The 26,375-nt window shown below is 52.8% G+C and overlaps 2 protein-coding genes across 3 annotated transcripts in view; both read right to left on the reverse strand.

The window, feature by feature from the left end:
* The window catches only part of LMX1A (LIM homeobox transcription factor 1 alpha), a 41,444-nt gene extending 35,651 nt beyond the window's left edge, over nucleotides 1-5,793 (reverse strand). Inside the window, exons 1-2 of the mRNA XM_041420109.1 lie at nucleotides 5,718-5,793; nucleotides 4,940-5,126 (exon numbers count right to left, since the gene is read on the reverse strand). Coding sequence (XP_041276043.1) covers nucleotides 4,940-5,126; nucleotides 5,718-5,793 — 263 coding nt within the window. The remainder of the gene's footprint in view (nucleotides 1-4,939; nucleotides 5,127-5,717) is intronic.
* Nucleotides 5,794-12,608: 6,815 nt separating this feature from the next.
* Nucleotides 12,609-26,375, reverse strand: part of RXRG (retinoid X receptor gamma) — a 38,359-nt gene continuing 24,592 nt past the window's right edge. Inside the window, exons 2-10 of one of the 2 annotated variants that reach the window (XM_041420080.1) lie at nucleotides 23,687-23,949; nucleotides 20,561-20,705; nucleotides 19,652-19,831; nucleotides 16,878-17,038; nucleotides 15,605-15,734; nucleotides 14,860-14,992; nucleotides 14,057-14,148; nucleotides 13,703-13,808; nucleotides 12,609-13,014 (exon numbers count right to left, since the gene is read on the reverse strand). In XM_041420080.1, the coding sequence (XP_041276014.1) occupies nucleotides 12,867-13,014; nucleotides 13,703-13,808; nucleotides 14,057-14,148; nucleotides 14,860-14,992; nucleotides 15,605-15,734; nucleotides 16,878-17,038; nucleotides 19,652-19,831; nucleotides 20,561-20,705; nucleotides 23,687-23,949 (1,358 nt within the window). In that variant the 3' untranslated portion in view covers nucleotides 12,609-12,866. The remainder of the gene's footprint in view (nucleotides 13,015-13,702; nucleotides 13,809-14,056; nucleotides 14,149-14,859; nucleotides 14,993-15,604; nucleotides 15,735-16,877; nucleotides 17,039-19,651; nucleotides 19,832-20,560; nucleotides 20,706-23,686; nucleotides 23,950-26,375) is intronic. The other variant, XM_041420079.1, reaches the window with a different exon arrangement.

A 26,375-nucleotide genomic window follows, 5' to 3' on the forward strand; every position in this document is an offset into this window, starting at 1 on the left:
TTCTATGAAACATTAATTTTAAGACAAATCTAATTAAGAGCCGAGAGAAGGGGCAAGATGCCAAATCTCTCCTTTGCTCCCTTTGGGAAGAGGGAGCCCCATGAATGAGAGGATAGAGGTGGAGATAGAGGCAAGGCCTATTTAGCTTGCCTGGAATTTCCAGCATGGATCCCACAGTGGCCTCTGTAACACCCCTCCCGCTGCTTCCCTGCCTTCCCACCCCCTGCCAGCACAAGAAGTTGACTTAATAACAAAAACCAAAAGAGGCGGTGCCTGGTCCCAGCCCAGTACCAACCACGGCATCCCTGGTGGGGATTCAGCTGCCCCACAGCCGCGCTCCTCCCAGCCCACAAGGAGTCAGCGCTGTTCCTCCAGGAGCTGTGCGTGAGGACAGAGGGCTGTTTGCTACAGGAGATGAGGTGCTAGGAAAGGATGGAGAGCAGGCAAGAAGCATGGGAAGCACTAGAGGGAAAGATTGAGAGATGAGGAAAGAGAGATCACCAAGAGGGATGTTGTGCCACGGAGCTGGTGTGTGCTCTGCTATCCCGTCCAGGCCAGCCTGACTGCTCCCAGTGCCTGGACAGCTGGAGAAACCCAAGTCAGCCTCGTCCTCTCCACAGGATGCCCTACATGTTGGACTGCAGCTGGGCTGACCTGTGGCTCTCTGGAGGGACAGTTCTCTCCCATCAACCACAAAAAGCACAGAAATTCCCACTTCTCCAAGTGAGAGAAGGCAAGGTGAGAGACTGCAAACCCCAGGACAAACCCAACACACCACAGGAACTCTCCAGCTGGTGGGACCAGGCTGTGCTGAAGTGCCCAGCACTGCCTCCATTCGATCCATCTGGGATTATTCCCCTCACAGCCCTTCCGGGCTGGGGAAGCAGCGCCAGGTAATTACGCAATTACATTACCCACGTTAAGCAGGATAAACAGCCACCAAGCTCCAAACCTCTTCCCCCTGCCTCCTCTACACCAGCAGCTGCCAGAGGAGTCTCCAGCGGGCCAGAGGAGGCTACCCTGAGCCCAGATCCATCCATGGCCTGGCAGGACCACGCTGCCGAGGACTGAGGCTCATCCCCCACGCGAAGGCATCGGGTGCGACTTTAAAACCCAACACCAACGAGCTCCTTCGCACGCGTGCGCACCGGGAGGGTGGAAGGGTTTTTATTTCTTTTACCTTTGCAGCCGGACACAACTTCAGATTTTAACTCACGAAGGAGGAGGCGGCAGCACCCGCTCAAGCCCGTGACTCTAGGAGCAAGGGATTTTGGAGGCAGGCAAGGAGAGCCCCGCGCGGAAGCTGGCAAGAGCACAGAGCCATCACGCCGTGCGAAGACAGGGCGAGCATCACACAACTGCCTGCCTCGGCCGGGGAGCCCGGCACGGCGGTGGCGGCTCGGGGGCTGCAGCCGCCCCTCCACTGCCGGCGCCCACATGCCAGGCCTGCTCCGAGATGTGCTGGCCATCTGCTCCTGCCAGCCGGGGCTGGGGCCGGGGCTCTGCGCCGTGGCTGGGGATGTGCCAAGCCGTCCCGCCGTCGCCACGCTCCCCAGCTGCGCCCCCCGTCATGACCACACCGCTGTCAGCGCTGCCGGCCCCCAAACCTGCCGTGGGGATCTTCCCGTGCCTCCAGGTCATCCCTACGTGCCTGGCTCTGCTCGGCCCGTGCAAACCTGCTGTGAAACACCACTAAGGAAGAGGGAGCTCAACAATTCCCATCCTCGTGCAGATTTTAAGGCTGCAGAGTAGCCCCACTCTTCTCATCACTTCCAGCACTTCTCCCAGTTTATGGCCAGGTTTGGTGTTGCACCCCCAAATCCACCACTACGAAAACTCATCCCCCTGACCACCGCCACAGGGGCCCCACAGCCGGGGCATGTCCCCAGGGCCACTTTGCGGCCGGGGAGCCGGCCAGGGCAAAGACTGAACCTTGTCATAGTTGAGACTTATCAGGTTTGGACAAGCGCCGGGGGCTGCCGCGGGATTCGGGATGTTCTGTAATGAGCGTCCTCTGCTCCAAATAGACTCCGTCCCAGGGGCACAGGCTTAAGCCGTCCCTCTCCAGGAGCCCTCCCCGTCAGTGCTGGGGAAACTGCTCCAAGTGACCCCCAACTCCCCAGGTTCCCACACAGCATCACTATCTGAGCCGCCCATGGGCCCTGAGCCGTGGCACCCCAAAGAGATGCCAAGACCTGACCTGGCACCCTCGGCCTTTAATCCATCCCTTTCCAAGTCCTCTCCCAAGTTCTTCCTCTTTGTGAAAGACAAAGAAATGTAAAACATGTGTTTTAACAAATTACTCTTCGATTTCTAGAGTCCAGCGAGTCAGATGCTCGCTTAAATCCATCCGTAACACTTTCCATGGGTGTATTTATAACTGAAGGCATAGCTGCTGTCTCGCGTCCCTCATTAACCCTCTGCGGCCTTGTTACAAACAGAGCTCAAACACAGAGCACAGAGACATGCTGGAAAATTCTGCACCTACTCGTCCCTGGGAAAACACCCCAGCGTTCACCATCTGGAAGAGAAATCCCTTCTTTTGATTTAAAAAAAAAACAAAACACAAAAAACCCAAACAAAAAACACCACAACCAAACACAACCGCAGAACCCCGACGCCGTGACCGCGGCAGGTTGGATCCCGACTGCTTCCCTGACACCCCCAGCATTCCACACGCAGCCCTCCCACCCGGAGAGGCCTCAGGAGCCCGGCTACGGCGCTGCCACCGGGAGGATCGGCGGCTTTCCACTGCAAGGAGTGTCAGTCACTTGTGATAATTAACCAGCTCGAGATAATGAGCTCAGTCTGAGAGCAGCGGCTCTTCTTCCGTGCTTTTCGCTCTCAAATCCCTGCTATCGGCGTTGACACCGCGGCCAAGGAGGCACGGTGCTCCTGCACCCAGGAAAATGCTCAGTCCAAAGGCAGGACGTGCATTTGGGAAAAGAAAGAAGCATTTTTGGTAAATAAAGAGTGTTATATAAAGCTCAGCAGAGCCCAAAGGGAGCAGTTCTTTGGGACTCCGCTCTGCATCCTTGCCATCACCAGGTGAGGAATCACACCAGCGGCACAGCAGAGTCCTGCGGGGTGGATGAAAGGAGAAGGAACACAAACCGGCACCCCCATGCTAAAATAATTAATATTAAATGCAAGGGGACAATGAGATGATGGCAAGAAGCAGGCAGGGGCAGGAGGGGAAGAGGCCAGCAGCGAGTTAGGGTTAAAATCATCACACCTCGGGAAACCGCCCGTCACAGAGCCTCAGCCTCCCGGCTCGGGCAGAAGTCACCAACCCAAACACAGCCAGGAAATAACCAGGAAAAATGGTGCTATCACTGGACCTCAGGAAAAAATTGTGACATTTTTTTCCCGCAATCATCCTTGTCCATCCCAACAGTGAGATAGATGGGCACAGCAAGAAGCCAACTGCGGCACCGATTTCTTTCGCGGCCAACAGACATCAGAGGAGGGTTTCAGGCTGGAGCCACTTCAAGAGCTCACGAGCTGCAGTCAAGAGTAAAATCCACATGTGCTGCAAGCTGGACAGGCATTTCTGGGTGACAGTCACCCCAATGATGGTCCAAACAAAAATATGGATAAAGCAGAAAATAAGAATTGAACAGTGGTGGAAATGTACGGGAACCAGTAGCCAAATTTCTACAAAGAAACAAGCAGCGCACCCAATCTCAACAATTTTTTTGCCGACAAAAACCCACCCCATGGCGCAGCTCTCTCCTTTCCACTCCTTTCCACTAATTCTTCCGCTCTTTCGTAAACATTTGAAAACAAGGTCACGCGCACAAATTCTGCTTTCAATTTGCCTTGTATCCATAGTGATTAAACTCAGACCCACAATACAGGATTTAAAGGACGCAAAAAGAAACCCCAAAAACACCCCACAAACCTCAAAACCCCAACTTTAAGAAGGCCTGGAGCTGGGCTAGACCCCAGCACGCTCTCACCAGCTCGGCAAAGGCCAGAGATGAGAGCACCAGTGATCACTGGTTTTGGTTATAAAAAAGGGAATTAACTTGCAGGGCTTCGACAGCCGTGCTATCGCCATAGCGAAGGATCCGGCCCCCCACCTACACCCTCCTCAAGAAACAACCAGCCCAGAGGCAACAAAAATTTAACAGCTCCAAAACTCGGCCAGGCAGCGGGGTCCGGAAAGGACAGCAAGAGCAGGATGAGCAGGAAAAACGAAAGCAGCTGCAGGGGAGGAAAGACTCAGCAGCCGTCTCCCCATTCCCACTGGAATGGTTTTGCTTTTAAAAAAGAAAAATTATTTTCTCATTGTCTTTCCCCCTAACCCCACACTTCCAAAGGGGAAAACGTCAGGGCTGGGAGGCTTTAAAACCCAAATTTCTTTACCATCACAGAGCCGGATGCAGGAAAAGCTTCTGCGTGACAGTCAACACTCCAAGTTCAGCAGGGCCTTCCCTGGTTCCTGCCAAGTGCCTCAGTTTCCCCACCAACCAGGGGGGAGAGCAATAGCATTTCCCTGCTTGTGAGGATATTAGGATAACAGCCTCGTCCAGGACCAGGTCACGGAGGATATAACTTTCCTCCTGCAGATGCTCCGCTGGAAAATAAATCCAGGGGAAAATGCTTGGCCCTGTCCCCGCGCAGACCAGGAGTTACCGTGGGTCTCCCAGGCTCCCAACAAAACATCCTCAATTCCCAGGGCACACATAACCTGAGCACAACGAAACACCTCTGAAAAGGGGAGAACCAGGGGGCAACGAGACCGCGGGGCAGAAGCACAACTCGCCGTGCAGCACAGCAAGGGCTGACACCTCCAGGGAAACACAGGGCAGGGGAAGTGAGGAGCAGCACCGGGACACCAGTCCCCCCCACAAGCTTTTTCGCAGGGCACTGGGGCTTTGTGGGCGGTGAGAGCAGAGCGAGGGGGGCTCCCCGAGGGGCAAGCGACACTTACTTCTCATAGTCCAGCTTGCAGTAGAGCTTCTTGTCGCGGTAGAAGCAGGTGGTCTGCAGGGGCTCCTTGCAGGACGCGCACTGGACGCACTGCTCATGCCACAGGCTGTCGTTCAGGCGCAGCAAGAACCGGTCCAAAATCACTCGCTGACACCCTTCGCACACCGACTTGGGGGTCGCGGCTCTGCCTGCGGGGAAGGAGCCGGGGGCTGGGGTGGGCGGAGGGAAAGGCGGCCGGGGACACGGGCCGGGCGAGGGACGGACGGACGGAGGGTCCCGCGGTTCTCGCTTCCCCCGCACAGGCTCGTGGGTCGCGGGGGGACGGGGCTGTGCGGGGAGCTGCTGCGGAATCCAGGAGGGACCTGTGCCTCAGGGCAGCTCCGGGGGGGACACATCGCCCCCAATTTCGTTCCTCTTGGAAAGGCGGCAGCGGAGCCGCAGCTCAGAGAGAGGGCGACCGTTTGAAACCGATATTAAAACGAAGATAAAAAGAAAAAATGAATTATTTATTGCTCGATACGAAGGATAGCCCGTCGTTACAAGGGGGGTTTAGGGGGACACACAATTTAATGCAATCGCGGAACGAAGCTGGGGCAGCCAAGGCGGGCGCCGGTGGCACACCCCGGGCGAAGGCAGCGGCGCGGCGCCGGGCAGGAACGAGCCGGGAAAAGCCATCCCGGGCCTCCCGAACCCCCCGTGCCCATCCATCGCTCGGGCCCGCCCGGCCGTGCCCCGCCTTACGGGGTCCCCAGAAGGTCAAGCGGAGCGCCCCGACTTACCCAGCAAGGAGGAGAAGGGGGTCGCGGGGTCCAGGGCGCTCTGCAAACTCTCCTCCATCTTCAGCCCGTCCAGCATGGTGGGGAGCCGGGCCGGGCGAGGAGCCGCGCCGCCCGCCTGCCAACACAGCCCGGACACACCGCGCTCAGCCCGGCCGCCGGCCCCGCCGCCCCCGGCCGGGGCTTCCCCGCCCCGGCTGCCCGCCCGCTCCCGGCGCCGCGCTCCCTCCTCCCTCCCTACGGGAGAACCCCTCGGGCCCCCCGTTCCGGCTGCGCAGCCGCTGCCCCGGCCGGGCTCTCAGCAGCCCCCCAACCCCGCGGCCCCGACTTGGGGAGGCCACCGGAGCCGGGCCCCCGCAGCCGCGGACGGGAGGATGCGGGACGGGAGGATGCGGGGCTGCCGTCGGCGGGGCTCGGCCGCTTACCTGAGGCGGCCCGGGCGGTGCCTTCCTGCGAGGAGCCGGCGGGAGAGGCGTCGGCAGCCACCGCTCCTGGGGGGTCTTGCGGCGGCTCCTGCCTCCCCGTGTGTAGCGCACCCCCCCGCCTCCCCGCCGCCGGCGCTGCCCGGGGTGCGGAGCGAGCCGCGGCTCCCTGGACGGCTCCGGAGAGGAGCGCACCAACCTGCGGGGAAGCGCCCGTCCGACTGCTGCCAAGGCACATTTCCTGGAGCTGATACCTCCCTGCCCGACCCCCACCCCCTGCCCTCCCCTCTCCACCCCACTCGAAATAAGTTTCCTCCCCGCTCTCCTGCCTGGCTGCAGGCACCGGCCCCGCCACGCCTCGAGGGGCCGTCGGCCTTTCCCGGATCCGGGGTGCACGGCTCGGCCTGGCCGCCCCGGCTCCGCTCCGCTCCCTGGCTTCTTTTTCCTTCTTTTCTTAGAAAGCCAAAAAGAAGAAAACAAAAGAAAAGGAAAAAAAAAGAAAAAAAGAAAAAGAAAAGGAAGAAAGAAAAAAAAAAAAGGTAGAGGGTGGTGCCCCACCACAGCGTCTCTCCCAGTAATGAAACCGGCTGGAAATCAAGTCCCCCTTCCAGGAGAAGCCCAGGCCGGCAGTTTTTGGGGAAAGTCGGTCCCCTGCCCGGGGCGGTCCCCGGCGGGGATGCGCTCCCCCGCGCTGCGCATCGCCCCGGGCGCCTCGCTCCCGCTGCTCCGGGAGTGTTTAAAGAAAATGAGTGCTGGAAGGAGGCAAACAAAAAAGAAATAACAACCAAAGAAATAAAATCCCAACACCAAAGCCGGAGAGCTGCCCCGGAGGGCTCGTCTCCAGTGATCCCTGGCGCCGAGCGGGGCTCGGTCCGCTCCGGGCGCCGGTTCCGCGGGGCCGCAGGGGGAAACGGCCCCGGGAAAGCGGAGCTCCGTCTCCGCCAAACCGCATCGGTTTCGGGGAGGGGAAACCCGCGGAGGAACGGTCCCGCCCGGCCGGGGAAGATGAAACTTGGAGCCTTCCCGCAGCCCCGGCGCTTTCCCGTCCTTCCCGGCTGTCCCTTCCCTCCTGCTTTGTGGGGTTTCGCTGTTTTTCGGGGAGTTTCACGGCCCCGCAGGTCGGAGCGGGCTGCAGCGGGGCTGGGGCCGCGTACCTGCCGCTGCCGGAGCAGCCCGGACGGGATCCGCGGCTTCCCCGGCACGGAGGAGGGCTGGGTCCCCCTTCTCCGGCCGGCGGGCAGGGAAGCGGCCGCAGAGCAGAGGATCGCGGAGGATGGGAGGCTTTTAGGGACCTCACCTCCTGCGTTCACGGCTGACCTTGGCACCAGGGGCAGATGCGCTCCCAGACGGCCGCAGAGCAGAGGGACCCGCTGTAGGATCGCGGAGGATGGGAGGCTTTTAGGGACCTCACCTCCTGCGTTCACGGCTGACCTTGGCACCAGGGGCAGATGCGCTCCCAGCCTCTCTGTGGGGCATCCTCGTCACCAAGTGCTCCCCACACCCAGATGACGTGGGTGATGCAGGGACCGAGGTCGTGTCCTCCGGGAATTCGTAGGAAGGAGAGAGGCCACAGGTTAGCACAGGCAGCTCACCGCCCTGCCAAAATCCCACGGGACAGGGAAACACGGTCCTGGGACAGCCCTACTGCATCCCAGTATAACTCCACCGGGAGTTCAGGCAGGAAAGCCTTGGTACTACCACACGGGTCAGTGTCAAACAGCTCTGACCACTCACATCCAGGAAGGCTGGGCTGCAGCAGGGAGGCACTGGGCTCTGACACTTTTGTCTTTGGCTCTCCTGAAGGTCTCCGAGCAGCTACAGCCAAGTGTCAGAGCAGCCAGATCCACTGGAGCCACCTTGCCAACACACCAGCCCGGCAAGGACTGCAGCACGACCAGGGGCTCCAAGCACTGCCTGCTGCTCTTCCTGCCTCCCTGTCCATCCCACAGAGCTGTGCAGGGCAGATTTTCCTTACACAGCCAGGGAGTGGCAGCCCCGTGGGGTGGGAATACCATCCACGAGCACTGCTAAAAACTGTGTCCCGGTGCAGGGCACTTTGCTTGCAGACTCAGACTGCCCACCTGATTTTCCCTGCTCAGAGATGCAGGAGCAGCTGGGAGGGAAGTCATTCTTTCCAGGATGTTGCCACCCCATGGTTTTCCTCCTCCTCTTCTTATACAATGAGGGTCTGGAGACTGTCTCACCTTGCAGCTCTCGTGTACAATTCCCAGCTTGGTCTGTGAAGATCAGGTTTGGGGACTGAGGCAAGTGTGTATCACTGGGGAGGCTGCAGCAGGGTGCTGCTGCTCGTGATTTACACGTCCACCAGCTCCCACACAGGTCAGAGGTACTGGAGCACACCTGGCCTTGTGCAAAAGGTGATCACCAGGCAAACCAGTAAAATATGCAAGAAATACACTCCAAAGCCCCCCAAAGTGCAATTTCAACATGGGCAGTGGCCCTACAAAACATGGGGGGAGTATTTCAGGCAGCTCACTACAGCCTCTGAGGACCACTTTCCATTATTAGCTTACCCAGAGCTGAACTAGGGGCAACACCAGCAGCCAAAGAGAATTAAACCAGAGAAAAAGCAGGTCTTGCCTTCCTCCTTCTAGCTGTAGGGTCTGCAGGCAGCCAGGTGTTGCAGAAAGTGGGTGGTGCTGGAGAACTGCATTAAACAGAAGCTGCCAACTGAATGAACAAGGCCACAACGTTGGCAGAGGGGCTGCACATCTTCCCCAGCCCTGCTGGGGCTGCCCAGCTGTCACGTTTTGTGCAGGTCCCCACTGCTCACTGCTGGAAGGGGATCAGCAGCACTCAGCTCCCAGGTAGCCACAGCCACAGCAGCTGCCCTGGCCGCAGACAGCAGCAGCCAGATCCCTCCTCCAGCATCACCTTAACTCTGCCCAGCCAAGCAGATGCAGGAACACCCAGGAGCAGGCAGGGCTGGCCCCAGAAGCAGGCAGGCAGGAGACCAAGGAAGAAGATGGCTACAAGCCACCTCCCTTGGGACAGGAGTCACTGGGCCAGCACCATCCAGGTGCCTCCAATGCCCGAAGCCAGCTTGACGCAGAAGAAAAAGCCTTGCCCAGCACCAGAGACGTCCCTCGATGCCACTCACCCCTGCGGGGAGCACACCTCCCTGTCCTTCTGCCACCCCCAGAGCCCTTCAGAGGCATCAGCAGCTGCACAGCCAGCTGGGCACAGCCTGGCACAGAGGCAAGCCAGAGACCAGCCCACAGCCACCATGCTGTCAGATAGCCCTGGGGTGATGAAATCCTCTCGTTTCACTGCTGAAATCCACCAGACCAAGCCTGTCTCAGCTAGAGTTGATTGCACAGAGGGCACCGGAAGAGAGGAGAGAGAAATGGAGTGGCAGCCTTGCTTAGATAGAGGTTGGTCTTTGTCCACTCACACTGATAAACTCCTGGGGATTTATCAGGGCTTCTCTATTGTGCTTTCCACCACAATGTACCTTGCCATCATCCCCTGAGAGAGGATACACACATTGCTTCATGCTGCCATCAGCAGCAGCTCTGGGGAGCCTCTTCTTCTTCCCCCTGCTCCCTCTGGTGCCCCAAGAGGTACCAACCAAGCCCAGCCTCCCAGCTGGGCCTCCCATGGGACAGCAGAGAGCTGGGAGGGACGTAGAGGGGAGGAGCAGAGGAATCAGGCAGCAGAGAGAGTATCTCAGGGAAGATCCAGTGAGATGGTGAAGGCAGTCCAGGGCCCAGTTCAGACAAGAGGTCCTTGGGAAAAGGTCAGTGTTGGGGGCACTCAGTTGGATTCACACTGCTGGTGTCTGAGAGTCATGCCAGGTCTGCAGGATGTGCCCCTGAATCATTCAATCCATCAGGGAGCCCAGAGTCAAACTGAACTTAAACCAGCTCAAACTTTTCTAGTTTGAGATATTTTTTATTCTCAATCCAGAAGTGCTGTTGTTAGACTCAGCAGAAACTGAAGCAGCTGCTACAGAACCCAAAACTCCATTATTTCTTGAAGCCTCCTCAACAAAGCATTGCAGAGGGAGCAGCTCAGAATTAATAAATGCTTTGACACATTTGGCCTCTACACCAGAACAAAGCTTGTCCATGGTGGGGGGGACCTGCTGCTAACTCAGGAAACTCATGAGATGTGATGCATGGTGGCAAAGAGAAAATGGCCTTGCACCAGTCATTCCCAGAGTCTGACTTGCTTATTAATCCCAAAGCAAAGGAAAAATTGTCTGAGCTTAATCGTGAGGTATGAGGGGCTTCATGGGGTAACCAATGACTGGAGAAAGTTTTCTTTGGCTTACCAGTGATGGTGATTTCTACTGTTTTATGAAAATTGGGTTTTTCCAGGGCTGGGGAAGCTCCAGCCATGCCAAGCTGCTGTTCTTCTGCAGCAACTCACAGAAGGACAACCACACCAGTGAGTTATTGCCAGCTGCTATGGGGTTTGTTCCTCAGGATGTCCAAAGACTCACTCGTATGCTTTGCAAGGCTTGGGGAGACACAGCTCTTGGACAACCTGCAGAGAGGTCCACAATATGAATGAGGGATCCAAGGGTTGGGACCAAATCCAGGAGATTGCATCAACCCTCAGTCCCCAGTGACTGCAGATGGAGCTGCCTTGTTCCATGGCTTGTTTCCTCTGCAGAGGACATTGGTTTGCTAGTGGCACTTTCAGATGAGCAAGTGGTGTCTTACTCACAGGGGCCACGTGGAGAGTCATGGTGTCTCTGCCCTGCCAGACAGAGGGTGGGGGAGTTTGTGGTGTGCTGTGTGTTAATTTTTATTTCCAAAAACTCAGTAGTCATCTGGAGAAACAGGACAAAGCCCTGCTCAGACTGCAGCCTGGAGACCTTGTGGCCCAGAACCCAGAGAGTAACCTTCCAGACTGCTAAGACTGAGTGTGTCCAGCAGCCACCTCGAGGCTTCCTGCCCCATTCTGGTTACCACATCCTATCACTTCCAAAATATCACAGGCAGCGGTCTGTTTGTTTACAAACAGTGGATTGAGATCAGCAACAATCAGAAAAGAAATCCAACCCAGGCAGCTGAGGGCCAGTTCTTACAAGTTTACATCTCTCAGAGGGGAAGCCTGAGCAGCCCAGGCTGGAGGTGGCCTCCTGCTTCATCTAACCAGCAGTGTGGTGTGGCACCATCCCAGCACAGCCTGTGTGCAGCCTCTCAAATTCCAGCCACAGTTTTACAATCAGCAGGTTGTGTATTCTCTGTATTTAAACACTTTTCTTTTAACCAAAACATTACCTTTTCCATTAAAAAGTAGCTTCTCGGTCAGTGCTTTTCATGTGTTTTGAAATTCTCCCTGGGTTTTTCTCAGGAGGAAAAGAAAAAATTAAAGCGTTTTCGTAATGTTGGGGTTTTCCCTCTTTTTCTCTGCTCTTTTAAATTCACCTTTTCCTCCTCTCAGTGAAAAACTGGAAAATGAATCATGTCCCCGTGTGGGAGCTTTAAAAAAACGTTTCATTTTTATCCTCCTTCCTTCTCTGCTGTCAGCCCTCCTCTCCCTCCAACTTCCCCGAGCCGGCAGCGTCGCAATCTGTCACGCGGACAGACAAAGCTGCATCTCACCCCACTGTCTGCTGAGAGGGTCAGGAGGGGCAGATCACTTAACACTACACCTGTTTTATGAATAATAATGCAGACAGTTTCGCTGGGTTCCTGGGAGGACATTTTCCCACCAGGATAAGCGCTGCATATTGAACAAATTAATGTCTTTAACTCGTTTGACTCTGGTTAGCTCGGCTGCAATGGGCGGTGCTGTTGGAGCAGGAGAAAGACCAGGCAAGCCTTTGAGGATGGTTTGTTAGAGGGTCTTGTTCTTCCCCTCCCTGCAGGTTTCACCCGTGGAAGTGGGTGATTATAAATTTGGGGTTGGTGAAGTTGTTTCCAGAGCAGAAATATGGAGGGGAAAAAAAAGAATGGGGTGTGTGAAGTTTCAGGAAAATGGAAAGTTATCCACGAGCACACAAGGTCTGTGTCACTTCAAAATGCTCCACCTGGACCAAAATAAAACATTTTGGTTCTTTTGTCAGTGGCTAAGACTAAGTCAGAAAAGAAAAACAAAACACCAAACTAACCAACCAACCAAAACCAAACAACCACCCTCTCACACATTAAAAACTTAATTTAAATATTATTTTAGAACTTCAAAGAATTCGAAGAGTCCAAGAGTTTCTTTTTACGATGGTGGAATGAAATCTTTTGATTCACAGCAGAAGTTTCTCTTGGTCTTTCCTTAGCAGAGACAAGATGGAGCAATACCTGTCTTCTCTCAGCCAGCGGACTGTGTCCATCAGCACAAGCAGAGATATCCCAAGTGACATTCCTGCCCTGATTTGGGCTGCCCAAGAGGGTCAGGAGGGACCCTCAGCCCCACCCTAAGCCAGACCTGTGACCGCATCAAAAGAGGACACTGCTCTGCCAGCTCCAATCAGTGCCTCGCTCATAACATTTTATTTGTTTTGCTGACTTTTATTGAGAATGAAAAAATAATTTAAAGCAATTATCTGTACAGGGGGGCAGGGGGGTGGTTAGCTGGGTAGAGAGTCTGTGACCCCCCCAGACAGGCCAGGGAGAGCTCGAGGGGGTGATTTACAGCTGTACAAAACCACGACAATCCCACCGAGGAGGAGCAGAGGGCGGAGGACATCTCTGGAGCTCTCGCAGGGACAGGAGGCTGTGCAGGGGCACGGGGGGCCAGGCTCCGGCCAGACACACCCTCAAGTGACCTGCAGGGGTGTCTCCAGCATCTCCATGAGAAAGGTGTCGATGGGGGTGTCTCCAATGAGCTTGAAGAAGAAGAGGTGCTCCAGGCACTTCAGCCCGATGGACCGCAGTGCCGGCAGGCGCAGCAGGAGCTTGGCAAACCTGGGAAAGAACAGAGTCAGAGGCACAAGGGAGTCACTGGCTGCCCTCTCCCACCTATTTCCAAGCCTGCACCGGCCCAGATTCTCCCAAAAAAATGCTTTTGGGGCATTCTCAGACTTAGATACCCTTCAGCTTTCAATATAAGCATTTGTTACATAAACCTCGTGCGGTGGGAATATGTACCTTTCCAAAACAGAATTTGGCATTTTTAGAACTTGAAAGAAAGTAAACAAAAAAGAAGATACATCCAGATTTGAGCATCTTAGCACCTTACAAGACCCACATCTCCACGGTACCATCTAAATCTGTCTTCAAAAGCTCCCCAGGCTCCCAGAGGATGTGCAGCCCCCCAGCTGCCAGGCACTGCCTCCCATTTGGAGGCACAGCTGGAAGGGGGTGCAGCTGGCAGCCTGTTCCCTGTTCCCCCTGCCCAGAGCCCACTTGCAGTGCCTGTGGTGACAGCCAGAGCCAAGACCAGCAGAAGATTCCGCGGGCACCAACCCAGCTGCCGGCGCTTCAAGAGCTCGGCCAGCAGAGGGTAGGATTGGATTGGAAAGCAACAAAATTCCGTCTCCACGGCACCCTCAAGGCTGGGGATTTGGGCACTGTGGCTCAGGCAGAGCCAGCACAGCCAGGCTCCTCTCTCTCTCCAGGGTGGGCATCACGCTGCCTTGCCGGGGGCACTCACCGCCCTGGCTGCTCGGGGTACTTCTGCTTCGTGTAGGCTTCCAGCGTGGCATAGACCTTCTCCCGCAGGGATTCCACTTCTGAGGGGCTGGACAAACCCTTGGCATCTGGTCAAGGGAGGAAATACAGGTGGGGAAAGGGTCTGTGCATGGGCAGGAGAGGACTGGGAGAAATCTGGGTCTGCTGGCAGCTGTCCCTGCCCATTGCAGGGGGAGTGGAATGACGCGATCCTCGAGGAACCTTCCAACCCAAAGCATGAAATCTGTCTGCAGCCCTGATGCTCACTGTCACAGTGACCTGCTGTGGCCCAGAGGGAGTGTTTGTCACCTGGGACTGTCCCCAGCCTCGGGCTTACCTGGGTTAAACAGGACAATGGCTCGCAGGCACCCCAGCTCTGACTTATCCATCTGCATGTCTTTCATTTTGGACACCAGCTCTGTCAAAACCCTGCATGTGGGGAACATGGGTGAGCAGACAATCAGAGACCACTGAAAATAGGCACTGGGAATACCCTCAGTTCTTCTCTGCAGGAAGAGAGGCATCTTTCAGGCACAGCCATGCCCCACACTGCTGTTCTACAAGTGCATCAGCAATATCCAGGGACCTGAGCATCAAATTTGCTCCTGTTCTCACTTTGTTCAGCACACAGCACTCACAATTTGCACTCACTCAAGGAAAACCACATGGGTTTTCTCCACTTTTTACTGTGTGGTGCAAAACATGGGCACTGTCCTTACACGTGCCAGGTGTGTAAGGAGTGGTGAGGCAGTGTCCTGCCAGGCAGGGAGCAGGCACAGCAGGGATAATGTGTGTGCATTTGCTACACAAGCAAGTTGGGGTTTAAGGCTTTGCCATCTACAGCTCTTGGTGAGCAATATTAGGCCTAGATACAGCCACAGCATACTCTCAAGAGAGGAGCATTCCTCCCCCTGCACACCCAACCCAACATCTGCTTCTGCAGCTGCAAATCCCTTCCCACTGTGCTTTCACCCCACTCTAGTTTTTTTAAGTCAGTCAAACATCCCCTGCTCACTCCAAGCTACTTCTGCCCCAAACCACAAAGGGTTTGCTCTAGTTCCCCTTAAGGACCTGTTTCCCATTCAGAGGGGAAGGCAGAGCCAGCCTGGCCACCCCTGCTGGGGGATGACAGGCACGTACCTGTCAAAGATGGAGCCCACGCCGGCACTGTGGGCGCTGCTGCGGTGCACGTGCAGGCCCGTGGCCAGCAGGATCCCGTCCTGCACCGACACCGAGCGATGGGAGAAAGAGGCAATGAGCAGCTCATTCCAGCCTGCAAGCACAGGAGTGCAGGACACGTCAGGCAGTCCGGCCAAAAACCAGTCCCACATGGAGCAGCAGAGGTGGTTTCTCACTGCAGGCTTTGGACTAAACTCAGGGCAGAGTTGGCACCCCAGGTACCAGCTGCACCCCTTGTCAACACTGCAAGGGGTGGGCAAGCCCTTGGAAATATTTGGGAAATGCTCTCAGGCACATGGTGTGATTCTTGGGGTTGTTTTGGGCAGGGCCAGGAGTTGGATTTTGATGATTCTTGCAGGTTCCTTCCAACTCAGGATACCTTATGATTCGATGACCCTGACTAGCAGCAAGCAAGGACCAGAAACTGTCTCAAGGGAAAACAATCAAAATTACAAAAAAGAAAAGGGGAAAATATTCTGTGTTTTCTTCCTAAAAAACATATTCCTAGCACCTGCAATCTCTTTACAAACAACAGATTCTACTGCCCCATCCACAGCCTCTGCCAACCTCTCATCACATCTCAGAACGGGACATGCAGGAATGGATTGACTCAGGATTGCACATTCACCATCCAGCCTGGCTGGCTCTCACACAGCCCAGAGAAGGGACAGGGGCAGCAGGAACAGCCACAGGTGGGGGACACTACCTGCCCGGAGCAGAATGACTTGGTCTTCCAGCGTCAGGTCGGAGAAGTGGGGGATGCGCTTGGCCCACTCGACCAGAGTGAAGAGCTGCTTGTCAGCAGCGTGGCAGATGTTGGTGACAGGGTCATTTGTCTAACAAAGAGGGGTATCAAAAGGAAAAGAGCAGAGGAAAAGAGGAGAAGTCATCAGTGAAAAGTCTTTGATACTCACAATCGAGTTAATGATAATCAATGCCACAAGTGCAACACCCAAAAGTCTCAGGTGGGTGCTGTTGGGAAGAGCAGGTATTTGTTACCACTGTTCCCTCTGCAGCCAGCCAAGTCAGCTTGATGCCTTGGAGTGGCTGCCTAGAACAGAGGCTAGACCAGATTAAGAGGATAAAAAAGGGTATTTTTTGAAGGCTTTCAACAGGCATACCTTGGGCAGTCAAAATTCTCCAAGGCGCTACACCTAAGATGGACAGTGGTCATGAGTTTTTCAGACAGATATAATTTTAGTCCATTTACGTATCAGGGATTAATCCTCCAATTACAGCTTCAGGTAATGAAGTAATTTACTCCCAGAGTTTGCTCCCCCCATTTCAGTTTTGTTCATACTCTTTGGGGTCTGAGGCTGTAGGGTGTTCTTGAGTTTCAGGCCCAGAGGGATTGTTTTGTCTGACCAAAATGAGAAGACAGCAGCCAACACTCTGTATGGAGTTCAGAGTTAGACACTAAAGCAGTACAGGATTTGAAAAATACAAAAGCTGAAATCCTAAGGCATCAAGCTGGTTGCTAGACTTTTCTGTTTGCTTGTTGCCCTTTGCAAAGCAAGTCCCTCATGGCCAGCTGCAGTCCTGCTCCCCAGGGCATATCTAAAAGCCAGGGAGCAGTCCCTGAATGGGCATGAGCACCAGTTTCATCCAAACCAGTAAAACCACAGCAGTAAACCTGCTGTGTTCTGCTCCACCCCAGCCTTGGTCACAGGGACAGACAAGAAATGTTCAGGGCTAGGCACTGTGTGAAAGCCAGCACAGGGCTCAGGCTCTCCAGCATCTATTTCAATGAGGAGATTCCTCACTGAAACTAAAAGAGATTTGGGAAAAAATTATTGGAAAATAACATAAAAGGTGTTTTCTAGTTGTCATTCAGAGTTATCTCCAAAAGAGAAACCACTGGTGATTTTTAGGTGTTGTGGAGCAAAACCCCCTTGTGAAACTCTTGTTGTTCACACGGCGCTTGTCTGCTCAAATCCCAGCTCAAATCTCTGGCTGCAGGTGATGCCAGGGGCTCTTACCGAGCTCTCTGTGCCCATGTCACTGTAGGCCTCTGTTTTGGGCTCCACTGCCAGCTCAGCTTCCAGGATCCTCTCCACGGGCATGTCCTCGCTGCCACTGCTCGTGGACTCGGCCTCGTTCTCGCTGCGCTCCCTGCTCCTCTGCCTCTCCTCCTGCACAGCTGGGGACACAAACACGGCTCTCTCCAGCCACAGCAACGCTCATCTGCTCACAGGGGGCCCCCACAGCTGGGATGGAAACCCCCTCAAGCAGGGGAGAACAGAAAATAAATGGGCATGGCATTCACATTCTCTGAAAAAATTCTTTCGCCCAGGGTTTTTCTCCTGGGAAGCTGAAAGGCAGTGAGAGAGGCCTCAGAGAAAAGGGAAACAATTCTTATCTCATTTGCTTCTCCTGTGTTGTGCTCATGTGGAATGTGTTTGGAGATTGTTTACCCACAGGTGATTGTTTCAGTGGATTCTGCTGTGAGTTGTTTTCCCTCTTTGGCCAGTCAGGGCCAGGCTGTGTCAGGACTCTGGAGAGAGTCATGAGTTTTCATTATTATCTTGGTAGCCTTCTCTAAGTATCCTTTCTGTATTCTTTAGTATAGTATAGTATTCTTTAATATAATAGATTAAAAGAAAGTAATAAATTAGCCTTCTGAGAACATGGAGTCAGATGCATCATTCTCTCCCCTTGTTGGTAGACCTGCATTTTTACAATAAATGGGTATTTCAGATGTGCACCCATTGAAATGGCTGCTCCCACAGCAAGAACTCTGAGGTTGCTGCAGACCAGTAGCCTCCAAATTTGACCAAAGATAGTGATTTGCAAAGTATGAAGCTCCAGAACAGAGGGAAGAGGAGTTGATACCTCCAGGTGGCAGTCTGGACTCAGCTGTCACTGGGTGCTGGAGGAGGCAGGAGGGACCCAGCACTCACAGGCAGGTTTTTTGTGCTCTCAGCGTGCTTCCAACAGTCCCAGTATGCTTTCAACAATCCCACAGCAGCCAGAGCATCCAGCAGCAGGGCTAGACAGTCCCAAACCCCCAGCTGGATTCACACATGCTGCTTGTCTCATTCCTGAGCAAAATCCTACAAAGTCTGGCCCAGCCTTGGCATCACCTCTCCCTCTACCACCTCTCTTCCTGATCCTCCCCACTAGAAAGTTCCTTCTACATCAGTACCCCAACACCTTCACTCTCTTCACCCCTCTCTCTATGTTTTCCAAAGAAGGCACAGACTCATAACATTCTTTCCGCAGCTCAGTTTTTAACTCCCAGGGCTCCTGTGTGTAAGACAGGTCAGTGTAGGACCTAAGAAATCCCAAAGGGAAATACAACAATCCTGCTTAAGAAGTGACCAGCAGGTACTACATTTGTTTTGTTCACTGCTGGAGAGAAATGGCAGCACCCAAGGAGATGGATCAGTGGGGCATCCAGCCTGGTGCTTGTGAGGGAGAGCTACACAGGACACAAGTATCTGCCAGCCTGCTAGGGGAGAATATTTGTCCTCTTTAGAGTAATGGGACAGGAAAAGCCATGCAAGTGTTTCTGAAGTCACCAAAATCTTACTGGAAGAAAGAACACAGTAAGGGAAATACCAGTCCCATCACTCAGCCCCTGAACTCAAGCTGCACTCTGTCCCCAGTCTCTGCAGCTCCCAAAAAGCCTCTGTGATTGCTGCAGCCAAACTCCCATAGGATCCACCAGGACCCTGGGGTTTAAATTTTCACTCTCTGCAAAAGGAAGTTGTGCTAACACTCTGGTCCTCTGAACCACTTTGCACCTGGCTGGAAGAGGGAGCTATGCCTGGGATTAGGTTTTTGATTCCAGCCTGGCATTTTACAGTCCCCTGCTGCCCTGTGAGCTTGAGGCAGCACAGCTTTGGTGATGCTGCAGGATGAGGATCAGTTCATGCCCAGTGTTACAGCTGCTTCCCCAGGCATCTCTGTTACTTTATCTTATAAAAAATGAGCTTAAATGCTGTGTTGGTTGTCACTTCCTGACCTTGCATCTGTTAGTATAATTTGGGAGACAATCCAGCTCAGCAGGTGAGTGGAAATGACAGAGGGGAAATGACAGAGAACTATAAAATGAGAGACAGAAATAAATCATTCACCCTTATCCTCCAGTACAAGAATTAGGTGGTGACAAATGAAGTCAGCAAATCAAAAACAAAAAAAAGGAAGCTGCTCTTCACAAAGGAGACAAGAAGTCTGCAGGACCCCTCACTGCTGGGTGCTGTCCCCAGCAGAGGTTTCCAGGTTTCCAAATGGCCCAAGCCATTAAGAGTCACTAACTAGAGGCAAGGTTGGGTCAGAATCAGTTAAAAGCTTCAATACTCACCAGTGTGTATGATTAGGTGAGAAGAAAAATAAACTGTAACATCTTTTCCATCAGTCTCTTCCCTTATTAGCCCTTAGTAGGAAAAAAACCTTCACAGAAGGAAGAATTTTTTGCTCCCTGTCCAACATGGGAATAGGCTGCTCAGGGAGGTGGCTGAGTCACCATCCCAGAGGTATTTACAGGACAGGTAGATGTGGCACTTAGGAACAGGGTTTAGTGGTGGAATCTGCATTGCTGGGCCCTCAGTTCCACTTGATCTTAAAACTCTTTCCCAACCTAAACCATGATTCTCATTTCCTTTACGTAACGAGGTCCAAAACCTCTTGATGCCCTCACTGTGGGATTTTGGAACGCACCAGCTTTCGAGGGTCACCAAGAGCCTGATTTATCCTAATGAATGGAGGAAAATTTCTCCAATCCCATTGCTTGCAGCAGCCCCAGCCCTACCTTCCCTCTTCATCCCCATGGCGAGGCACTTCTGGTAGCGGCAGTACTGGCAGCGGTTGCGCTGGCGCTTGTCGATGAGGCAGTCCTTGTTATCCCGGCAGGTGTAGATCAGATCCTTCCGGATCGTCCTCTTGAAGAAGCCTTTGCAGCCCTCACAGCTGTACACCCCATAGTGCTTCCCTGGGGAGGCAAGGGAATTGCTGGGCAGGCAGGTATTTGCCCTTCCTTCCAGCGTAGAGGAGCTCAAAGAAAACTGCAGGGTATCACCTTGGCAGGCCTGAACTGGCTTCAGTGAGTCTCAGCAGCAGCAGTCAAACCACAGGACCACTGTTTTCCTGTGATAAGGAGGGGCTGCATGCCACTGGAGTGATGTGGAGCATCCGAGCTGCAGAATGGCCACAGGCAGCAAATGGGGTGCACTGATATGGAGAGGGTTTGCAAGGCTCACTGGGGTACGAGAGAAAACCCAGACACAGCCAGAGCCCAGCTAACACAAAGCATGGGTGTATTTGTTTTGGTTTAGGGCAAATTTGGGAGAGAACCTTTAAAGGGACATTTTTAGAAAAACAGATTTAATTGGCCTCTTTCTTTGACTGGTTCGGGAGAAAATACTTCATCATATACTCAACCCAGGACAACAGGGAAATGGCACACAGAGATTTTGGTACATTTATCTTTGGCAAACAGGGACAGAAGCCAAAATGAGGCTACAGACACGAGGGAGAAGAGCCCAGCGTTTAGGTTTGCTCACTTTTGGGCACTAATCTGCAATACAGAGAGCCAGACCCAGCCATGACCTTGCCATGGCAGTAGGGCCCCAGCGAGCCTCCAACGCTGTTCAGTGCTGCTCGAGAGCACCAGCAGAATTCTCACTGCACAAAGCCTTCCCCGAGACAGAAACCCTCCTACCTGAGGACCTGTCCCCACAGATGGCACAGATGTGTTTGGCTAGGGATCCTGGACTTGTGGATGGATAATTCATGTTCCCCATCCCTGGCAGACCTGGCAAGGGCTTGACATCCTCCGAGCTGCTGACATTGCTCAGGACATTGAGCTGCAGAAACCACAAGACAGGTTAGAGGGGAGAGACTGACATCTCAGTGAAACCATCCCCAAACAGAGCTCACCCTTCCCTTGCTGCTCCTGCCAGACCTGTCCCACAGGCTTATCCCCACGGGGCTGCCCTGGGCAGACAGGCATCCTCTGCTGAATCCAGCAGGGAGGGGTTTAAGCAGGCACTAAAGCAGTACTGCCTGATGCTGTAACCAAAGCCAGGACTAAGCAGAGCTGGAAAAGGGCAGGCAGTAACCTCAGCTGCTCAGTTACAGCCTCCAAGCCATGAGGCTGGAGGGATCCTGGCTGTTCTATTAGAGGATGCTGATTGCTGGCTGCTGGCAGCCACAAGCACTAACAGCTCAGTAAAGCAGAGATTTGCAGACAGGTGATTTGTTACAATCTAACCTGCTCTGCTGCGTGGCTAGGGAAGCTGTAATGATGTTTACAAAAAAAGAAAAAAATAAATAAAAATTTGTGGCTTAGCTTCCCTGACTCACAAGATCTGCATATACACATGAAAACATGGGCACTTGGTGACTCTGGGACTTAGTTTCCCAAACACTATCACAGGTGGCAGATTTGGGGGATACCAGATTATTTAAAAAATAAATAATGGGCTGAGCATCTAAAAATCAGCAGCTGTGAGATGCAGGCAAACGATGCAGAGCCCCCAGCTGAGATCCCCAGGAGCTGCTCCCGGCTGCTGAAGTTAAAGGTTACAAACCCACACTGATTAGAGACCAAAGCCTGATGTTGCCCAGGGCTTCCTTTTATTGCTGTTTGCTTTGGAGCCACGTCAGGCAGGGCAGGGAGGGTTAAGGGCCATTGAGCACGTCTTGTCAAAAGCTGTCTGGGCAGAACAATCTCTCTCCAAGCCCACCACCTACCACCAAATCACCTTCCCTACTGTCATGGGTGGAGGTCTGGGGATAGTTGTTCCATCCCTGGTTAGTCTGGAACAGCTGTGCCAATTTATCAGCTCAAAGGCAGAAGCAGGGATAGAAAACAAGGGTTTGGATGAAGACCCAGCTCGAGCCTTCATTCCAATCTCTGTAACATTTAAAACAGTGGATTTCATGCATGTTGCTGAAAGTTTTCAATTTTCTCCAAGAAGCTGTACATTTCCCACAAAAAAGGTGGTAATTTCAGTAAATTTCAGAAAAGCACAAGGATTCATCCCATTGGAATTTTTGGACCTGTCATTAGAAAAACAAAAAAGGTGAAGCCTGTTCTCATCTTCCCTCACTGCTATCCCATAATTTTTAAAGCTTCAAAGGTTTTAATAACACAGAAAATAAAAATTATCCAGCGAAAATCAGCAAACCAAGTTGTTTGTTGTTTTGCTCCACTAGGACATGTAAGTGTATTGGGAAAAATTGCCCAGGGGAACAGAGGTTTGATTTCCCCAGCAGAGACTCAAACCAGGCACTGGCAACTGCAAATCCTTATGCTTCAAAATCCAGGCCAAGGAAAGGAGAAATAAACCCCTTCCTCCCCACAAGTGTCCACCAGCTAAGCCAGGAGGAACTTTTTATGGTTTAAAATGTTACTCAGAACTCAGGAACCACCTTTTCTTCCTCCCTGCCTGCACTTTGAAACAATAAAAGGGAGAGGGGGTACAGGGGAGGGGGACACACAGGGCAGTTTTAGCCATCGGTGTCCTTAGAGCTTGACTCTTGCAGGTTAAGTGCAATCATGGATGATATCTGGGACAACTGCTTGAACCCAAATCCATTAGCTGCCTCCCTGCTGAATCCCCAGGGCCCAGCTGTCTCCTTGCATTAGAGGCAACACAAATGGAACCTTCTCCTCGGATCTGGGAACTTGGCACAGTGCCCAGGCTGGGGAAACCACTTCCCAGAGCATCCCCAGTCCCAAAGGAAAGGCTTCCAACCAGCCAGTGCTGCCACAATTTCCTGTCCAACCATCCTGTCCTCGATGTCACAGGCACAAATACCTTCAGATCCATGGGGAACAGCTGGGTGGTGCAAGAGGAAGAGGGATCCTCCAGCATTCCCACTGCTGACAGCTGGGGCCCACACAGGAGTTGAGGATGCTGGGGAAAGGTAAGCCAAACCTCATCCTCTTTCAGAGCTTTTCAGCTCATGCCATCCTCTCCCAGCCTTCCAGGCACCAGGAAGAGCTTCAGGCATTCCAAGGAGTAGCAGCATGGTATGGGGCCGAGAGGGCTCGGGGACCATCTCCTTGATTTTTCCTCACAAGGCTTCTGAGCACTTCCCACCTTCAGGTCCCACTAACAAAACTCAAAATCTTGCTCCTAAGAGGCAGAATTTTCACTTAGATCTGGACACCCAGAACATTTCAGCTCTCTGTCAAGATGCCACGGTGCCACCAGAAATGCAGGAGGCGGTGCCAGGCTTTTGGAGCAGCATGTCTGCATCCCACAGAGCCACCCTGGGAGGCTCCCAGCCCTCCCATGGCTCCAGGGAGGCACCAGCCCTAACACCTGTCTGCAAGGGAAGCCTCAGCACCCACGTGAGCACAGGCAGTAAGGATGGGAGTGCTTCATTTTGCTTCAGGCCAACTTGATATGCAACACAGGAGGTGGCTGGCATTTAGCATTAACATTTGTCTCTCCCTAGAAAGTCTGTCTCCTTTCCAGATAACCAAACGAAGCAGATATGCTTTTGCAGGAGGAAGGGCAGCATTTCACGTGCTGCAGCCCTTGGCTATCCTGTCTGTTCCCATGTACTGCAGCAGAGGGGAGCTGGACTGCACCCACAGCGAGAACAAAGCTGGAAATTAGCTCTCTTCCCTCATCCTGCAGGGTATTTTAAAACTGGTGTGGTCTGTGTGTCTGTGCAAGGCTGACTAATGCAGACTCACGTGCTAGAAAATGTTCTTTCCAGCCGAGCTGCGAGTGGCCGAACTCCCCACCAGCCAATCCTCTCCCTCAACTTCTGGGACTTTACCCACCCTAAATACAAAACCAGAGGGAAGAAAGCATCACATCCCCACCTGTGGGCTGGCGTGTGCCACGAAGTTCATGCCTGGGGCCGAGGACAGGGCGACAGGGTGGGAGCCCAGGGAGGAGGCGATGACCCTGTAGGGTGATGCCAGGGCGTTCACCGGGGAGCCGATGGCGCTCATGGGCGACGGCAGCGCCCGCGCCGCGCTCCCGGGGGGCTCCAGGAAGCTGGGGGGCCCCTCCAGCACTGGGCTCCCCGTGGAGAGCCCCGAGGACAGGCTGACGGACGTGGAGCTGGCGTGCACGGGGGAATCTGCGGGGAGAAGCGAGAGAGATGAAGTGTAAGAGCCACCAGCTGCACAGCCTCGGTTGTGTCGGCTTAAAACGGCAGCCTGGCCTCAAAACCAAGCAGCAAAGCGTGCTGTAAAGGGAAAAGAACAAAGTGTTGGTTATAGCACAGGGAAATGAGTTACAGACTGCTGGAACGCTGGTTACTGAGAATTTGAGACTTTCTGTGCTGACCCCCCAAGAGAACACTGCATTTAACCTGAGACCGTAGAGAAGACTTCCAAAATTAAATGATAAAACTAAAGTTATGAGTGTGTAGTTTGAACAGAAGTGTGTACTATCACGTAGCAGAAAACTTAGAGTTTAAAGTTTCAGAATGTAGAATGTACATAGAATTTATATATATTTTTATATAGAATATATAAAACAAGATAGAAGTTTTAGGGTGAAAACTAGTCCTTCTCCTTCACCTTCTTCTTCATGAGTTTGAGCAGTATTGTGTTATAGATATAATTATATATATAATATATAAGAAATATAATAATAATAATAATTATAATAATAATAATAATAATAATAATAATAATAAAGTATATATAGTAAATAAAAAAGTCCGCATTGCGAGTCACAGGTAATTAGTCATTGAGTTAAAAGTAAAAATAATTTAAGTGTCATTTCTTAATTAGATAGTTTATCCTTAAAAGGCCTTGTAGAGAAAGAAATACAACTGCATTTTTAGCTTGTTAGAGCGAAGTGCTGTAAAACTCACAGTTTGTGAGATTGTAATATAAATAAGAACTAATAGACATCTGAGTCCAAACAAGAAATACCATTTCACACATTTAATCCCAACCTTGAAAGAAAGAAAAGAAAGAAACTAAAGAATCCACAATATACAGCAACAAAATTTATTGTGGAGGTAATGTTTAATAACAAAATATTCCTTTTCCACGTCGGTGTCTCAGCCGACTTGGAGGAAGGCATCACTGCCTGCCTGCCTCAGGCTGCTTTTCAGTTTGCTCTGAGCTCTTCCCTGAGGTCCCATTTCTTTCGTCCGAGCCAGCTCTAGGGACAGCACACTTCTGAAACCCTGAAATCCTCACCAGCCAGCCTGGAAACTCGGAATGTTCCACAAGTGTGATGAAGAAGCGCCTCTGCTCCTTGAGGTGGCTCTGGCCTCGTGCTGCCGTGGCTCAGTGTTCCCCCTTCCCACCCACGTGTGCCTCCACTGTGCCTTTTCACACGTTCACTCCCAAAGCTGGGTGCCAGCATCTTCCACAGGAGCTGGAGCAACCCAGGAATGGCTCATGACACGCCTGCAATGCAAGTTTCAGGACAAGGCAGCCACAGAGCAATTTGCCCTTTATTTTTCCTCATTTGTACAAATCAGAGCAGAGACTCTGGCCACACAGATGTGCCAGGGCACTCTCACAGCTACGGGGACAGAGGGTTTCCTCCCTCCACGCTGAAGAGCTGCAGTGCACATCACCAAGCTGAGCCTCACGAGATCAGTCTGCCCCTGAACCCTGCTGAGGAAGAGGTGGTGTAAAAAAACAATCCAACCCTGATCATTGCCACTTCAGGGCAGACTCTGAGGCTGAACAGCTCAGCCAAGGCCTAAATACTGTCTTCTGTAAGACCAGTCTCAAATATTCAGAGGGTATCTAGGCACCAAATGCCCACTAGTCCCAATGGGTCGTGCATCTAGGTGCATTTTAAGGATTTCCATGACCTTTTCTCCCTCCCTTAGAATTTACCAGCCCTAGTTAGCATCAGCTGTCATTAACATTTCTGTGAACCATTATTTCTCTGTTGGTTTTCCAACACAGGAGGTCATTCCCTGGAGTAGCAAGGCAGAGATGTTGTGTGGGAAGGTCACACGGTTGGTTTTTCATGGCTGGCACAGAGGATACATTCTCCCGCTGCATTTGCAAGTAAGGCAGCGCTTGGGTGTTTTGTTTGTTTGTGTTTTTTTCCCTCCTTTTAACATTATTGCAAAGTTATTTACGTGACAGTGTTTGTTATTCTACCTGAAGTAACAATCAAATCTGATTCAAAGGGAAGATGCACAATAAAGACGGGAAAAGGTCAGCTTGCTGAATAACATTAAAGACATTTGTCAGAGTCAAGGAGGACTCAATCCGCCGTTATCAACCCGCTTCAGACTTAATTCTGCTGAGGGAGGGGGAGAAAAGGTCTTTGTCAATTCTTGCTTTGGCTTTTTGGATCAATTCTCCCGGTGGGAAAGCGATGTGCAGCAAGAGGAAGCCGGCTCAATGACAACAGCAGAAGCCTCAGAGGCAGCGAGGCGGTCTGGAGGAAGGAACAGGGCTCTGCCTGCTGCCACAGTCACCCCACATCCCCCTGCCACCGTCAGGGAGACACACAGCCTGTTTTCTGCTAGCAGACAGCAAAATCCCTGCCTTGGAATGGATTCCAAGTGCTCCAGTC

This window comes from Onychostruthus taczanowskii, unplaced genomic scaffold (assembly GCF_017590055.1).
Source record: "Onychostruthus taczanowskii isolate IOZ18803 unplaced genomic scaffold, ASM1759005v1 scaffold63, whole genome shotgun sequence".
Classification (NCBI taxonomy): domain Eukaryota; kingdom Metazoa; phylum Chordata; class Aves; order Passeriformes; family Passeridae; genus Onychostruthus; species Onychostruthus taczanowskii.